Source organism: Cyanistes caeruleus, chromosome 3 (assembly GCF_971803275.1).
Source record: "Cyanistes caeruleus chromosome 3, bCyaCae1.hap1.1, whole genome shotgun sequence".
In the NCBI taxonomy this organism is placed as follows: Eukaryota; Metazoa; Chordata; class Aves; order Passeriformes; family Paridae; genus Cyanistes; species Cyanistes caeruleus.
The window spans coordinates 71938767-71956726 of record NC_141703.1 but is presented as its reverse complement, the minus strand read 5'-3'; the positions used below and the strand labels follow the sequence as shown (position 1 = coordinate 71956726).

The 17960-nt window shown below is 40.2% G+C and overlaps 1 protein-coding gene and 3 long non-coding RNA genes across 7 annotated transcripts in view; 2 read left to right on the top strand and 2 right to left on the bottom strand.

Annotated features, from left to right (window-relative positions):
* The window catches only part of PSPC1 (paraspeckle component 1), a 61579-nt gene extending 60779 nt beyond the window's left edge, over positions 1-800 (bottom strand). For all 4 annotated transcript variants that reach the window (XR_015284769.1, XR_015284770.1, XR_015284768.1 and 1 more), the window contains exon 1: positions 217-800. Coding sequence is in view for 1 of the 4 variants with exons in the window: in XM_023919874.2 (XP_023775642.1) it covers positions 217-600 (384 nt within the window). In the remaining 3 variants the exon portion in view is untranslated. The remainder of the gene's footprint in view (positions 1-216) is intronic.
* Positions 674-13451, top strand: LOC147654237 (uncharacterized). Its single transcript, XR_015284771.1, has 3 exons — positions 674-2123; positions 8228-8445; positions 12170-13451. It is a non-coding gene; the product is annotated as an uncharacterized LOC147654237 (long non-coding RNA).
* Positions 6250-16684, bottom strand: LOC111923908 (uncharacterized). The gene is made up of 3 exons (XR_002861352.2): positions 16376-16684; positions 14545-14611; positions 6250-9121 (listed from the first exon to the last, which is right to left on the bottom strand). It is a non-coding gene; the product is annotated as an uncharacterized LOC111923908 (long non-coding RNA).
* Positions 15607-17697, top strand: LOC147654236 (uncharacterized). Its single transcript, XR_015284772.1, has 2 exons — positions 15607-15739; positions 16576-17697. It is a non-coding gene; the product is annotated as an uncharacterized LOC147654236 (long non-coding RNA).
* The last annotated feature ends 263 nt before the right edge of the window (positions 17698-17960 follow it).

Sequence of the window (17960 nt, the reverse complement as noted above, 5' to 3'; positions counted from 1 at the left end):
GATGCAGGGGGTCTGGCTTGGATGTGGAGAAGCGAACAGGGGAGGGGGAAGAAAGGAGAGGCGGAGGGACCAGCGCTAGCAGCGAGGAGGAAGAGAATGAGAGGCAGATGCTGCCTTTTTTCACACCCGCTGAAAAGGAGGGGAAGGGGGCGGGGGGCAGGGGACTGAAGCCTCCTGCTTACAGAGACAGCCCCAGGGGCCCGCCCGGATCCTCACCAGGCGGATGAAGCCGAAGCCACGGTCCCGATTGATGAAGACCTCGCTGGGCTCCCCGTAGCGCTCGAAAAGGCGCTTGAAATCCTCCTCGGTGATATCAGTAGGCAGATTCCCCACGAACAGCCGGCAACGCTGCGTGTAGCTCTTCTCGCCAGGTTTGAGAAAGCTCTTGATATCGATGGTGAACCCAACCTCCTGCTCCTCATCTCCGCCACCTTCTTTGCTCGGCGCCAGAGCCATGGCCGCCGCCGCCGCCTCACTCTCCGCTTCTAGGCCGCGCAATCCTTTCAGGCTGCCGCCGCCGCCACCCCCCACCATGCCCAGCGGCGCCGCTGGGGAGCTGTTTTCGATCCGCACTTGCTTCAAGTTCCTATTCGCGGCCATATCCGCTCCTTCCTCGCGGGTTCTCCCTCCGGGGACGCGGAACCCTGCTCGGCAGCCGCCGCCTCCGACCCTCAGCCAGTTCAAAATGGCGCCGCCGCCAACCCCGGCGAGTCGTGCCGTCCCCGCGGGAAGCCCCGCCCCGGCCCCTCTCCCCCTCACGGCCGCGCCGCCGCCGCTGCTCCCCCTCGGCCCCGCCGCACGGCCGAACCTGCCCCGCGCCCACGGAGAGCCCTCCTTCCCTCCCTAGGGACAGATGCTTGCCCGCCGCCGTGTTGTGTTAGAGCAGTGGTCTCCTCAGGCCGCCCCCAGGCAGAGGAGCCCCTCGCTAGGGTCTCTCCCGAGGGAAAGGCAGCCGGGGGGATGCCCTGGGAGTGTCTGGTCGCTGCGGGAGAGGGACGCAGGCGTGACACAGGAGACGCTGGGGCGGCGCAGGCGGGGTCAGCCGAGGGAGTCACAGAACCACAGAATCAATCAGGTCGGAAAACACCTCTTGAGGTCATCGAGTCCAACCTGGGACCCAGCACTGCCATGTCAACCACGGCACTGAGTGCCACGTCCAGTTTTTCCTTAAGTACCTCCAGGGAAAGTAATTTCACCACCACGCTGGGCAGCCCAGTGTCTAATTACTCCTTCTGTGAGGAGATTTTTCCTGTTATCCAACCTAAACCTCTACTGATGCAACCTGAGGCTGTCTCCTCTCATCCTGTCACTTGTTCCCTGGGAGAAGAGGCCGACCCCAGCTGGCTGCAGCCTCCTTTCAGGCAGTTCCAGAGAGTGGTGAGGTCCCCCCTGAGGCTCCTTTTCTCCAGGCTAAACACCCCCAGCTCCCTCAGCTGCTCCTCACAGCACTTGTGCCCCAGAGCCTTCCCCAGCTCCGCTGCCCTTCTCTGGACACGCTCCAGCCCCTCAATGTCTTTCTTGCACTGAGGGGCCCAGAACCGAGCACAGCATTTGAGGTGTGGCCTCAGCAGTGCCGAGTCCAGGGGGACGGTCACTGCCCTGCTCCTGCTGGCCACACCACTGCTGATCCAGGCCAGGAAGGACTGTTCGGGCACTGCTGTGCAGCGTAGGAGGACCTGAGGACAGACAGGGCACAGAAAGCGAGGCAGGTGTGGGAGACAAACCTGAGTGAAGAGAGGCCCTTTACACAGCTTCCAGGGCAACTTGTAACAGAGCAATAGCTTTCATTATAAAGGGAGAAGCTTGCTTCTGAGAGGTGCAAAGTCAAATGTTTCCTTCCTCTTATAGCAAAGACTATGGATCTCCCTCATCTGCAGCACGAGACTGTGATTTGCTCTCCTGCCAGATTCACGGCTGCTTGGTTTGGCTTGTGTGCTTCAAGCAATAGTACAACCAGTGCATGGTTTCTCTGAATTATTTGTTTCATTAATACAACTCTAGCACATAAAGTCCAGACCATCTTTTGAGGGTAGTAATTACTTCAGCTAGTGTGTGGCATATACTGTTCTTTGGAAAAAGCAATATCAAGCATGACATTCAATAACAAATTAATTCTACTACAGGTATGTTGTTTGAGGGTTACTTTGTCCATTGCAGAATATTCTAAGTTCCCCTGTCTTAGACCACTTGAGGTACAACAAAGATCTGTCCCTTTCTTCCTAGCTCAGAGTTTGTTCAAGGACCTGGAGAAGACACAAGTTCCCAGTTTTATCAGTCCACCTCTTTCTGAAGCAGACTTGTAGGTGTAGGACACCAAGCTTTTTTAACCAAGCAGATTTTAACCTCTAAATTCAGAAAATACAGATGATAGGGGAAGGATATCTACTCATAGAAAAGGCATGAAGTCAGGTAGTATAGGAACATGATGAAGGTGTTAGAGTAACAGTATAGGATCCCTAAAGCATCTTGACTGTCCAAAGAACAATGCTTTGAAGTATATTTAGGATTCAATAGCAAGTGGTAAGACAAAAGCGTTTAAAAAAGGAACCAACTTACACCAAACCAATAACTTTCTAAAATGGGTAAGCATGAAAAAGAGTGAAATATATGCTAGAAATGATGTGTCTATACACTGTAGATGTGTACTCATCAGTAGAGGGGAAAAAGGAGATGCAAGGTAGTCTGGCTGTTAAGCTTTTACCAATGTGGGATAATAAAATTGTCATGGTTTTCAAACAGAGATTTCCAAAACAGGTTAGTAGTAAAAGCTGCAACCATTTAAATTGCAACCACAATTTCCTGTGTACTATAAAAATGTCAATAGGAAGAGGAAAGAATGTTTACAAATTCCATACTATTCTTACTTTTCCTTAATATAGCAATACCTCAATTTTAAAAATTATAGTTTAGTAAAATAGAGCAACAAAATCCCACCTTCCAGAAACAAGGAAATATATCTGAAAAAATATATATATACTTAATGTGCTCATGGATCCATACATTGTCATACATAATTAGTCAGATTCAGAGTACAACTATAATTCATACACTTGTTTTAGCTTTTTTGAGAAGGAGGTACTTGCACATGCCCCATGGTCAAACATTTAAAGGTAACATACAAAAAGAACCTGATATCTGCTGCTTTCAGTCACTTCTCACCTTTATTTACACATTGCAATAATTTACTCATTCATCAGAAGAGCCCCAGACAGTTTATCTCCCTAAGTGCCCAAAGTCTTGATGGCTTGGTGACTTCTACACTTTGCCACTGACACTAGTTAACCAATAAATATTTTGAAAGGAGAGAAAAAGGTCCCTTAAAGTTCTTATCCCAATGTTTTCCTTCAGCTATAAACATCCACTGAAATCTTTATGGCTTACTAAATCAAGTTCAGATCATTGAAAGGGATAAGAGATATCCTAGGCTGTTCCAGCCACACTCCATTAGTTTGGTATTATTATCTTTAATATTTTCAATGTAGTTGAACTACATTAAAGTGATTTCAGGAGAATGGGGGAGAAACAGTTATAATCACATCATAATTGACATTCATTCTGTCATTCTTCAGGGGTTTTATGGAAGCCTGAATTTATTCAACTTGGCATTCAAAAGGCCACAACAGGCAGCACTGATTTTGAATTAAAACAGTCATGAGTTCTTCATTTCATGAAAAGGAATTAAATCTCAAGATTTCAATGAAAATAATTTTGTTAAGTTTCAGCCCATTTCATTGCACTTCCTTTCTTTCCAGTCCATTATTTTCACTTTTTTCCCCATTAATTTTTTTCACTTAATTTCAGAATTTTATTTTTTTTCAATTTCATTTCATGTCATTATATTTCCTTTCCTGACATTTCATTTCACTTCATTCCTTGATTTCTCCTTTAATTTCTTTTCCTGAAATGAAAATCCTTAATTTCATGAAAGGAAATGAAATCACAAGATTTCAAGCAATACAATTTAATGAAGTTTTGACTCATTTCACTGCACTTCATCTCATTGTATACCATTTATTTGTTTTCACTTCATTTCAGAATTTTATTTTTTTTTCACACAAATCTTATAACAAGCTTGGGGCTGCAGCTGAGGTGTCCATCCCCATGCATGGCCCTAAGCTGAAAGGTGTTGAGGCAGAAATGTTATGGCTCTGCCATGATCCTCTTGGCACGTGTTTTCCAGCTCCAGTGTTCCTGGAGCTAGAGGCTCTTTTCCTCTCTCAACTCATCTAAGCCTGATAGCACCTGGTCTCTGGAGCTGAAATGCTCATCACCATAGGTGGTCCAGATTAGAAAGATGTAGGAGCAGCAATGGTGGGGCTGTGCTGGAACAGACTTGTCAGGACTTCTCCAGCCCTAGTGTTCCTGAAGCTGTAGGCTCCTTTACTTGCTCAACCCTAACCCTAACCGCAGCCCTAACCCCAATGACAGCTTGGCGCTGTGGCAGATGTCATCATCTCCATAGGTAGCACAGCCTTAAAAGTGCTGAGTTAGCAATGTTGCCAACCTACCCTGATGCCCTTGCACTGCCTTTTTGAGCGTCAGTGTCCCAGGAGCTGTAGGCTCTGCAGCTCTGAACCCTAACCTGAAACTAGCTTGTCTGCTGCCAAGGCCCATAGGCCATGGCTGGCCAGGATTCAAAAAGTGAGAAATCTTGGTATCCTTCCATGATGAAAATCCTCAATTTCATGAAAAGAAATTAAATCCAGAGATTGCAATGACAAATCATTTTGTGAAGTTTCAGCTCATTCCTGTCATTCCAATTCCATTTAATTGTTTTCATTTCCTTTAGGAATTTTAGGGTTTTGCAATTTCATTTCATGTCATTATATTTCATTTAATTTCATTTCTGTCTTTACATGTACTGCCAGACTCTCTTTTCTTACTCATCTATTGTTTTGGATTATCATCTCACAGATGGTTTTGTACTTAAATTTGCTAGCATAAATAAAATATTCTGCATATGCATGAGTATCTATAGTACAATCACTTTTGCTCTATTGAGAAGAACATTTATTGGAAAAAAAAAAAAGGAATTGTGAAAATCAGCAGTATTTTTTGTCTGCTGCAGAGCTGGGTTATGTTTGGTGTATGCTAAAGTGTTCATGCTATCAAGAGATTTGGCTGTATTTCCAAAACACACACCATCTAGCCATGTGCCATATGAGACAGAATGAACTATCCTAGCCTTTAATTTTCTGTATCATAGCATTACTTTCCTACCAAATATCAGCATCCTGCTGAATATCAGGAATGCATCAAATCTCTAAAAGGAAGCCGTAAGAGCTTTTTATGCTGCAAAGTTAAAAATGCTACACATCTTGATCTGCAAACAAAAATCTGACATTGTTTGTGGTTAGCTTTGTACAACTTCAATGTGATTGCTCTGATGCCAGCACCCCAGTGATGACAACGGTGATAGTGCTGAAACTGACTCCTCAAAAGGCGACTGTAGCTTAGTGCTCAACACATCTCTGGACTCCCAGGTTTATTTCCTTCTACTTCCTAAAATCTGCAATGAGTCACAGTTAGGATCAGTACTTGTAATTCAAGCTGCAGTGGTAGGTTGTGAACAAAATGTAACAGGGAGCTCTAGAACTGAGAGGCAAATTAGGGCATGGAGGAGGATGCTCTCTTCCTGTTCAAGAAGAAAAGGGAAACAAGGGAAACCACAAAATTCTGCATTGAAAAAGTAGGGAATGAGATCGGCAGATCGGTTAGATTGACAGCTTGAGGCTGGAATTCTATTCACAACTGCAAGGCGAGGGGACTGAGGCAAACCTCTGTGCATGACTTAGCGCAGGTGGGAGCTTCTTCTCTTGCTGTTACATACAGTGTTTGCCTTCAGTATTGCTCATGGCAATGTCTGGGCAAATTAACTTTAGGCTGGTATTGGTCTCCACTACTGAGCTTTTCTTACCAAGTCCAGTTGGCTGAAAATATTAAATCATAAGGGCATGGAGGAAGAGGGGCTAAATGCAACCTGAAAGAGCAATGCATTCTTTGTGATTGCCTGTGGGTGACCTCACGGCTACTAATGGAGTATGAGGAGAGGTTACGGGCTCATGTCCTTGCAGTGCCATCTGGTGACAAATACTGGAATTATCACTGTAATAGAATAATTACATTACATAATAATAAATAAATATTAATAATAAATAATAAATAAACATGACAAGCCTACAATAATACCATCTCTCTAGTCCCAGATGGACAGCAAGACTTGGATTTTCTATTTTTAAACTTGGCGGGAAAGCTGCCTTTCTCTGTATTCTTTTCTTAACACTAGCAGAATTCAGCAACATTCTTTCATTGTTTTTACATGGATTGAAATGTACATGAATCACATTTATCAAAATCTGTACAACCTAACCTAATATGGTTAGTAGTCACCTAAATGCATGCCGTATTAAAAGATATTTTAATGGGAATGATGACCTGTATTTTGGAATTATTCATGTTTCAATAGTCAGTACTAGTGTTTGAAACAACATTGGTCTCAAGGAAACAAGGACTGAAAATATATGAAAATATATGTGTCTGTGAAAGTACTTGTCAGACAGACATATAGGTTTAACAAACGTTACGTGAGTTTTCCAAAGTTACTTTCTCCAATAATATAATCAATGCATGCAGTGCACTCCTTTTACAATATTTTTCAGCATATTGTCTTTACCTTTTCTGCAGAAGAGTGACAGTGAAGTACTAAGGCAAGCAGGAAGTTAGAGACTTAAGGAAGCATTTCCTGAATATATTCAGCCCTTAATTTACATCTAAACAATCATTTGGTATCCTGTCAGCATATGAGGCAGTAGAGCTTTAATTTGGCATACAGTAGAATATGGTAGATGGCCACTGGTCAGGGGTTTTGTTCTCTTTTACTCCAAATAATCTCTTGGTAGATGGCCACTGGTCAGGGGTTTTGTTCTCTTTTACTCCAAATAATCTCTTTTACAATTTGTAGCCCAAAATAAATTTCTTGTATTTGATTATTCAATTAAGCTAATGTATTCTGTAAATTTTCTTACATTATTCTTATTTGTTCACTGTATTTTTTCTTTTGGTTTTCCATTCAAATTGGGACATAAGGCTATTTCTCTGTGAATTGACTTACTCTTCCACAGTGCCAATGGGGCTGAAAATGTTCTGTAATCTGAACAGTGACTGTGATCTTAAAAGCTAAAAGATATTTCTCTGTGGACTTTATATTTGCTTTCCAGTTCCAGGATTGAATTTTGTATTTTTCAAGGGAAGAAATTTAAACTGAATTAGGAATGTGTGAACTCAATTTTTCAGGAGTTTATCTAATACTTTTACCTAAACCTCTTTGATTTCGCTCATATCTGTCAATCACTCTTACAGCTAGAGAAGAAATAGTATTTATAATCTTTGAACATTTTTTACAGGTCAAAATATTTTACCATCCTGAAAACTCAGTAACTTGAAAATTTTACCTAGAAAAAAATTAGGAAATTATGAAAAAATGAATTGGAATATTGTTTTGACACTTTTTTAAATAGTTAACTTTGATGATTTTTTTTTAATGGAATGTGGTTTGTCTGTAGTGTAGCACTCAAGAATTTAGGAACTGCCATATTAGAGAAACCTCAAGGCCTCTTATTAATTGTACTATTTTTTTGACAGATAGTTGATACCAAACGTTTAAGGGAAAAGTGTTGACCTGTCTAGGAAGGAAATGTAGGAAGAAGATGTACAGTTTAACTGTTAAATAAAATAAAATAGCAAGATATATAATCTCTAAATTGATACATTAAAATTGATACCAGAAAATTAAGTCTAATTTCACATTATGTAACAAGTCATTAAACTGTTTTTAACTTGCTAATAGTTGCTCTTCAGTACTTGTTAATTCAGGTGCATGTGTAAAATTATACCAGATTTTATATCAGATTTTAAACATTTTTACTTTTTTTTTTTTTCCTAAAAAACTCTTTGAATCTAGTTTTTGTGAGTATGGCCATGCCCAGCAGCACCACTGCTCTGTAGAGTCTCTGCTCCATTCTTTCACCTGACATTTCACCAGACTGTCCCTGTCTTGTTTCTTACTGGAGGGTTTTTTTTGAAACATTACTCTCCCGCTTATACAGCCACATGTAAATGGGATGGGGAAACTAATCCATCTGAAGGAATAAAGGGAGAGGGAGAAGAGGAGCAAGTGAAATGTTTAAGCAGGCATTGGTGGTTAATAAATGTGATATTACTGTTCCAGCCTCATCTCAAACAGTACCTGTTAGAGTTTTCCTGTTACTGGAGGGGAAGAAAGAAGCACTCCCTAAGGTACTAGCTCCTTCCGTGTCTGCAATTTGGAGGTATCCATCTTCATGAGCATGACAAAGAGTCTGTCCCTGTAAAAACCTCACCTAAGGCATTTCAGAATATCCTGCTACAGCTTAAAGTTTTTCTATTCCTATGACAGCTATCTTTCAGGTAAGTGTTGCCAGCTATCTGGTACAATGTTCATTAAAGTCGAGTTGAGCTGAAATTGTGGACTGGAGTAAATGAGACCTGAGCACAAATTTCTTGCCCCCAACTCATCTTTAGATTAAGGTAAAGTTACTTTTTCAAGCAAATAGCTCAGCGACCAAGCAGGTAGTTGATGACTGTAACACACTGAATCATGATAGTAAAATAAACAATGAAATTTGAGCAAAAACTTTAAATATAGACCCACTTTTTTGCCTAAAGTTGTAGTCCAAAGTTGAGTGGTATAGTCCATTTTATCTCTTTTCAGACCAGAATAAAGAAGGCCACAGGCTCCCCAGTTAATCTCTCAAGCAAGATCCAATCCCAAAGTAAATGCAAGGGCAGTTTAGCTCATTCAGCAAACACAGTAAACTGCTGTACATGCCTGAAGATCAGGCAGCCTTGCAACGATAATGTGATCTCAGAGAAAACCTCTTGCACTTCAAAACAACTCTCCTGCAGCCAGCCAGCTTCTATCCTTGATGGAATCTCGTTTAAGCCACGTAGCAGGGAACTGCTCCCTTGACTGATTAGTTACAGGCTGGAATAAGTTGCTCCCACAGGTCCTGGTGGTGCTCCACACACTGTGACAGTTCCTGGGAGTCACTGGTTAAATCTGTAGCATAGCAAGATTGCTTTGCTGCGCAGCAATAAAGAAATCTGTTAGAAATTGTTCTATACCATAGAGAAATTTAAGACAACAGTACATCATATCTGGTTAGATAAGATACATATATCTTTTTGGTTTGGATTGTGGTGGTTTGTGTTTTGGTTTTTTTTCCCCTGGTATATTTTTTCCTAATATTAAGGACTGTAAAGGGAACTAAAGAAGGATTTCTGTTTGAATGTCAGACCAAAGGCAGATACTTGATGTGAACACATTTAACACAACATTTTGTGATGCAGCACAATTTATTTAAGTCAGTATTTTCCAAAGCAGGTGATAAAAGCTAGAGGCTAAAATCAGTAGAAGCATTAAGTATCTACTTCATTCAAAAATAATTCCATTGTTTATACAGGTGTCTATAAGACATACAGCTTACAAAGTCTTGATCTTCATAGTATCTCTACACAAGTAAACAATGTTTACTTATTTCACATGAGTAATGTAATATGAATTAACTTTTAAGCACTCTGAATTCTCAAATGAAGCGAATTCTTCAAGTATAAATTCCCAAGATTACTAGTGTGTTATCACACACAGAATCCCAGTTGTCCTATGGCAGAAATGTGAGCAGGACAAATCCCCAAAGCAAGTGATGTTCATTAGATGTTCCAATTCTGAGAAAAATTGGGACACTGTGGTCATATTTTTTTTAATAAGACAAAGGACCAAATGTACTGCTTGTAGGAACAGGACTAGAAAGAAAAAAAAAAATAAAAAAAAAAATAAACCCAACCTTAAAGCCAGATACCCATACAACAACTCTGCAAATCTGCTCACCTGATCACCTGGTGCTCACAGGGGCATCCTGCATGCAACCTCTTTTTCCATGTACAATATACAAAGAAGATCACAAGCAAACCCAGCTACCTAAAGTGTTTGCACAGTGGGACCCACGTTCTGAGCCTAGATAGGCTAGGGATGAATGCCTCTGTTAGTATATATGGGAAATTGCACAACATTTGAAAAAACTGTGATGATGCAGAAGCACCTGGAACTCAGGGTTCTGGAATGTCCTGTGCCCAGTTCCAACGGACACAATCAAACCTGAGATGATAAGGTCACAAAAAGTCATTAATTCAGCTTTTTGCAGATGAACTTACTTGGTGGATACTCAGTGGAGAACTGCAAGCAACCAGAACACTTGAGATACTTTTTCTCAAAATAGCCCAATCATGGCACACTATCCTGAGTATGATGAGTGCAGAACACAATGAGGAGAGCATCCTCAGACATGTGCACACGCTTTCTAAGACACGTCAGGTTTCAGTGAAGCCCTAAAATAGAGAGGCCAGTTTGATGGAAAGGGAGGAGAGAATAGACTGGCCAGGGTCCAAGTGAGAAGGGATCTTGAGCTATCTCTGAGCCTGTGTATAGAAAATGGGCCTGGTGAGAGAAGTTTGCTTATAATATCTCAATAACCTGATTACTTATATCTGAGCTCTCTGTGTCAAAATAAAATATTCTTTCTCAGTATTTCTCATGGCTAAAAAAAAAATAATAATAACCTCCTTGTATTTATTTTTACTTTTGCTTTCTTATTTAATCAAATAGGATCTTTATATGATTTGGTCCTGAACTATGTCACCTAAATTTGGCTGGTGGTCACACTTGCACAAAGTACTACCATGCATTGCAGTGGACTGTAAATGGTTTTGCACTGGAAAGAATCTGAGCACAGGTAAAATTTGCCATACAGACAGCTGCAAAACTGAGTATGGGAAGTTGAGACCTGGAGTGCTGTTAATCAATTTTGAACTATCAAGGTGTATTATTTCAGGGACTAAAGTGATTAGCATTGATTATCTTTGGTTTGGTAACCAGTTGACTGATTAGAGAACAGATTTCCTGTTTTCAATTAAGAATAGAAAAAAAAATTATGAAGAGTATGTTTAAATTAAGAGAAGATAATGCAAAGGAGATTTTCTGTGATAGTAAGAGAAAAAGACCTGATATTAGGGACACACAAGCATTTGGTGAGTACAGCCATCACTTTATTACACTGAAGAATAGCAACCTTTCCAAGTTGCATTGTCATATGGGTAATATAAGGAAGCTACAGACACTTCAATAATCAATATATCAATAATAGGTCAATAATAGGAACAGAAAGGAAACTAACTGGAGAACAGTGACATCCAGCCCACTCATCAAGACAAACATGTCTAGAACACAGGTGATAGAAAACCAAATGCAACATATTCTGGCCTTACATGGAAAGAAAGAAGAAAGAAGATGCATGAGCAATGTGAGGAACTAGGATGTGCCAACATGCAGTGCAAGTGCACTGGCAGGATGAAAGTCTTCATTCAACAGCATGGCAACATCACCATCATTTTTTCATGCTTCTACTGTTTGTGGGAGATGCCTGAGACAGAGTGCTTGGATGATGGGGGGATGGCTGGTCAAAATACCAAAATACTCTGACAGCCGAAGCTATTATCTCTGGCATGGGTTGTACACTAGTGTCCTCCGCACCATTCACTTCAGTGAATGTTCCCATAAAAGACAGAAGGATGAACAGTGTTAAGAGGAAAAAATGCTTCAGTCAGCACAAAAATTTGCTGTATTTGAGAAAGCAGCAGATCGAGCTGTGAGAAGGAGCTGGGTTATGCAAACAGAAAGAGATCAAGCTGCACTTGCAGGAAGTGACCAGGTTGAAGTGGGAATTCCTTTCATGTGTGAAAAACACACTTTTTGTTATGTATATGGAAATTCTCTCTTTTATTCTCTCTTTTATTCTACATCCCTATAGCCTCATATCGTTGCATCTCTCTTATCTTAATCTCTCATCTTTTAGCAAATATGCTACCATAGGCTGCCTTTTAAAATACTTGTTTAGCACCAATAATCAAACTCCTTGCTTAATTACTTTATTTTCTGCTGTAACTGGAGGCTTAGCAGAGGCAGTACATAAAGTCACCTGTGAGGAACCTAATGAATAATTGATCCCTTCCACAATGCCAGCATGTCCTGTTCTTCCTGAGAGTGCAGGCTGATTTGTTTTTTTCTGCCATTTTCCAGGTCTGTGCTGCTTCTCCTGATGAACTGAGCTCACCACCCTACCACAGGGGCAGACCCAGCCCATCCAAGGGTCACAAAACTGCCGAAATAGAGGCCTGGGGACAACAGTGGCTTCATTCCTTTTGATGACTATGAGAATTGGACGCTATTTTTAAAGAGAGTGCTGGTGCACTGTAGCTTTGCCCTCTGTGGAGGGCATTTTCACCTCTGGGAGTACTGGAAAATGGTCACTGATGGAGCACAGTCCCATATATGATGTTGGGAGAATACAGTACGGGAGGTCCCAGTGGTTCTCAACAGTGAAAAATGATCCACTTTGATTCCATATTAGGACAAAAGTTAAGGTTTAATGCTACACATGGTATAGATAACTTCCAACATAATCAGTTTTAACTTGTTGGCTAAGTAATTGATTTACACAATCCTGTAACTGATTTGTACTCAAGAAGAGAACATTTAAATACTCAGAATTATATTATCTTTTTGATACATGTAGTAAAGAGGTTCAGTCTACACTGATCCATCTGTGGATGGATCACTGTTCACACATGGAAATGTCAGGGCTGAGAAAGGTCCCCCAAGACAGAATCCCTTCTGCCAACAGGACTGAACATCACTTACCTTAATGGCTACTTGGCCAGGATCCGCTCAGGTATATTTAGTCTTACAAGACACTTATCCAATGGGAAATACATTTGAAAGACAATAATAATGTCATTTTACTCCTTCTTTTTCAATTTATTCTTTCTTCAGAGTCACATTCACCTCATCTTCAACAGAGGTGTTATACTCATCCCTGCCCATCCTGTTGCCTTGTGATACCTGGTATCTCAGTAGCTGTGAGTATGTTGCTCTGAAAAATTGGTGGTGGACGTGGCACATAATACTGGCTAGAAATTGATACTGTTGAAGAAGACAGCAGTTGCCAGAATGTGGGCTGAAAAATGCTGGGTTTAATTTAAAACTTTATTGCCAGATTTCACACTTTATACTTAGCAAAACTGTTTCTTGCCAAGTTAACTTTCAGAAGACCATACTGTGCAGAATGGGTGAAAAATACACATAAATCTGTGAACACAGACTGCAGTCCATCCAGACAGTGTGAATGTTTAACCTACAGAAGAGTTGCCTGTGAGAAGCACTGTGTTTACTGTTATAAAACATTCTTTGTGTATTTCAGAATCACTCCAGGGAAGCCTATCCCAGCATCGTCAGATGCAAATGATTTTGAGAGTGTGATAAAAGTTTTGGTTATTCAAGAATTAAAAATATATATTCCATATTATGGTATGAATCTGCTAATTCTTCCAACATATGTTTGAGGATCAGGGGAATAAATAGTACAGAGAGGAAAACCAAGCACATTGCAGCAGTGTGGAAAAGGCTTATATTATACAAAGAAATACAGTAAGGCCATCAAAGACAACTCTTATTCTTTCTCTAAACTTGTGGAAAGCAATAGAAACTTGCTCTCCAGGGTAGCTTAAATGAATGGGTGAATGGCATATAGAGATCAAGCTTGAATGAAGTCTCAGTAAAAAATTGCCTTCAAAGATTACAGAAGCCTTCTTGATATGCAAAGTTATTTGATGTAGAATGACAGGAATTACATTAAAAAGTGGTTTGGAGATCATCATTACACAGTCAGCTAGTTATGCTGCACAGTAAAGTAATGATGAAGGAAGAACATTCATCAGCCTGTTTTTTCTTGGAGACTGGAGCTGCTGTTGTATTTGTGGGAGTGTGTCTCCTGCCTTTGCATTTGTCCCGGTTCAGCTGGTTTAAAGATCTGTATGGAACCAGTCACAAAACTACCTATCTACCTACAAAGATACCATGGTAAATGTACCTAGTATCCCAAATACCAGGTGTTGCAGACAATGTATTTTGTAAAGTAATACATTTCTTTTTAGTTACACGATTACAGATCTATTTCTACTCACCTTCCAGATACTGACTGGGAGTGACTTTAAAGTAAAACTGTGGCTACTTACCTGACTTTTAAGTGGCAAAATATTGCATCTTCATTTACTCAGCTGAAGCTGGGGCATGTCTCCTATTTTCGTGATTATTTCACTAGAATACACTGTTTTTTACTGTAGTTAAATATGCAATCTAATTGGTTCAATCTTACCAATGGAAACTGTACTGCTACTGCTGCATAGCTGTTGTCAGAACAATTAAGGTTTCATCAAAATTCCCTGTATTTTTTATTTTAGTTAATTTGTCTGACTCGAAAAGTTGGGCAGACTAGTTCTGAATTCCAGATGATGGAGAAACAACCCTAATGTTGTGCAGCACTGACATATGGTTTAAAATTGCTTCAACACAAAATATTCAAGTTATAAAGCCACAATAGTGTGAGAGACAAATACCTTGTAGTATCTTGATCCACTAGTTCAGAAGGATCTATTTCTGTCTTATCTTCTACCCTTAAAAGTCCTGGGAAAAATAGTGAAAGGGATGTTTTACCTAAACAGAGCTGTAACTAAGTAAAATTATATGTAATTATAATGAGTGCAATAAGTGTACTGATCATTCATTGGAGTGTTTCCCTTGACCAGGAGAAGCCTCTGACCTGGTTCCAAATTTGTGCATAGTGGATCACCTTCCAGTTCAGATTTATATAGAGCAAGCATGAACAAAGCACTGCATTTCCATCACACTACCATAGCATTTGATACAGTCTCTTTTATAAAGGCTGTAATTTTTCATACTGTCTATAGGAAGCCAAAGTATTCTTAATTCAGCAAGAAGTCAAAAGTAGCTTGATAATAGCTGATCCAATATCAAATTCTCTAGGACTGCCTTCACATTTTTTATACATTTGATATTTCGGAGTAGGTTTTGTGAGCTCAGGACTTTGCATCACCTGGCCTCAATGTTTGTGATGCAATACTTTGGTCCTCAGAGTGGAGAATGACAGCAAGGTACCACAAGAATGACAAGGCTGTGCTAATGCTGAAGATGGACCACCTCCTGTCTAGGGTGACTGGGAAGAAGAGAGCAAGGCTGCCTGAAGATAACTAAAGATTAATTACATTGATAAAAATTACACCCCTGAGAAGAACCTGACATGCTAATATCAGATTGCCTCTATGTAGTGAATAGCTGGCACATGTGTAGAAATGCATTAGTCAAGATCAAGTTTTGTGCAGGGGTTTTTTTGCTGTCACTTGTACAGAAGTTTGCAAACTCTCCAGAGAGAGGTGCTAACTTCAGGAAGCCTAGCACCTCTTTCTGTGCAGATTGTCTTTAAAGGTCAGAAGTTGTGTCTGCTCTCTACCTCCACTGACAATCAAGCAGAGGACACACGTCTTCAGTAATTACCTATTGTATTTAATTTGCATGGTGTGGTTTGGTTTGGTTTTAACTAAAGCACCTGAGTAACAGTTCCAGCTGCACCATATAAAGTCTGAGAAAGATTAAAGAAAACCAGAATGCTTCTGAGATAGTGCACTGTGAAAATTACTTAAATAGGGACAGTTTCAAGTAAAATTTCCTTCTCATAATAGAATATGGTATATAGAAAGTTCATTATGTAATCTCAGGGTGCAAGAGAAGTTTTCGGTGTGTGGTAACTGATTGTATACTTGCCCTATAGCTCCTTAAAAACTGCTGGTTTTCTAATGGACATTTCAATTAGTATCTTCTATCCATATTTATTTTTCTAAATGCATAGTTTGCTTTTATTGGCAACAATAATTAAGAGCTACCAGTAAGCTCATTAGGAACTATCAGGTGTCACATTTGAAAATCAGTTGGTTATTCAATATCTATCTTAGAATCTCATTCTTAGCTTAAGACCATGATAGAAAACCTACCTGATCTGAATAATGCATTTCAGAGTTTTTCTGGGACATTGAGAGCTAACTTTATCTAGGGTAGGATTAAAACATAGATATTATATCCTAGTGCCTGCTGTATAACTCCTGCAAAAATCTTCTTTAAAAAACCCTCCGAGTTGTATTTAAAACTTAAAAAGCTAATTTCCAGTCATGTGTTTCTGTGGGAAACACTGCAATCATAAATTAGGTGTGACTGTCTGAAGGTGTGTAATCTCTAAACCTAAACAAGAAGTGTGAGCAGTGAGAGGAAACAGCCACTTAGTGAAAGAACTACGTGAACAAAAGGATTTACAGATGATTTCTTCCAGACTAAGGCACATGAATAGCTCAGCTACAAAGGAGTACTATCTATGCATACCTCTTCCTGCTCTTGCTTCTGCTCTGAAGGGAGATGAGGATTCCTGTAGTCACTTCATTGTTTCTGAGCAGAGTCATCCCCTGAGGCGCGTCTGGGAGTAGATAACAGAGGGCGCCCAGGCACGTGTGTGATTCTTGGGCGTGACCTGTTGGGGCCAGCAGTTAGACTTCAATGATCCTTGTGTGTTCCTTCCAATTCAGGATACTCGAGGATTCTCCTTGCCAGGACAGTGGAGAAGGCAGGTCCTGCCACCGCTACTCCAGCAGAGAACCCACAGCGGAACGGGAGTCCCCTGTCATGATATACCTCAGTCCATAGACTTCTTCAAGGGCTAGGAGATGGCGCCACACAAATTTATGCATGGTGCACTGGGATTAGTCAGAAAGGTCTTTTAACCTGAGAATTTGCTAACCCCCACTATAGCATTAGAAGGATTGGGGAATCCTCTGAAGCTTTGCTGGATAAAAATTTACAGGATGATGAGGATATCTTAAATTAAACAGAACCCCTGACAGTTCATGTTTATGTAAGCAGTCGTGAGCCTTCAGTCTTCACCTGATATTTAGAAGATGAACACCCCCTTTTTTAAATTCTCCACCTAAATACAACTATGTCTAAAGACCTTTAAATCCTAATCCATTATTCAAATGCTCATAAAATCGGAGCAACAGATTGTATTACTTTTCAGGGAACTAGAATGGTGTAAAACCTGTTGTTAAATGACATAGACAATGAAATAAGCAAAGACTTATCTTTGCTATGAGCTGCAGATGGTAGAAGGGCATCTTATACTGAAGATCTCTGGACAAAGAATTAAAGAAGTATGGGTGTTACCACTGTGGGAACCTATCACAGACCAGCAAACCAGAAGTTGTAACTAATTGTGGTCATGTAGACAGATGGTTAAGAGCAACTATTTGATAATGATGTAGATTATTAATTAGGCGTTTTATTTGCTGGGAAAAGAACACAATGGGACACAGACTGTCCAGACAGTGAAAACCTGTTGATGCAGGAGGAGAAAGAACCTTGAAGGAATATCCTACAGGATACTTTTCACCAACTGAGGATCTGGTTGAAAATATGAAGTTAGGAGAACACCTTGGAAGAAGAAAATAGAAAATATGAATTCCAGACTTTTGGGAAGTAAAAGTAGGCAGAAATTAGGGCATGATACCAGTTCCTCAATAATGTATGTACACAAATGCAAACTGTTTCATTGTGTAGGAAAGACAGTAAATGTACAAAGAGACCAACCTGGTTAAACCATGAGTTCCTCTTAAACAGCAAGGGAACACAGAGAAAGTGCAAAATAGGTCAAATTACCAGAAATTAAAATATAATAGCATAAAGGTAGAAAAATCAGAGAGGCCAAGACTCACAAAAAATATTTAAATACATTAGCAATACCATGCTAAGAAAATAATTGGCCCACTGAACAATACGTAAGAAAGTTATTAACAGATCTGATAGTTTAATGCCTTTTTTTTTGTTTCTTGCATCAGGTTCTACCATCAAGGTTAGTTGCAATCAGATGGTAACACAAGACCTATTGCTAAAGGTGTAAGTATTCAGCCAAGAATAA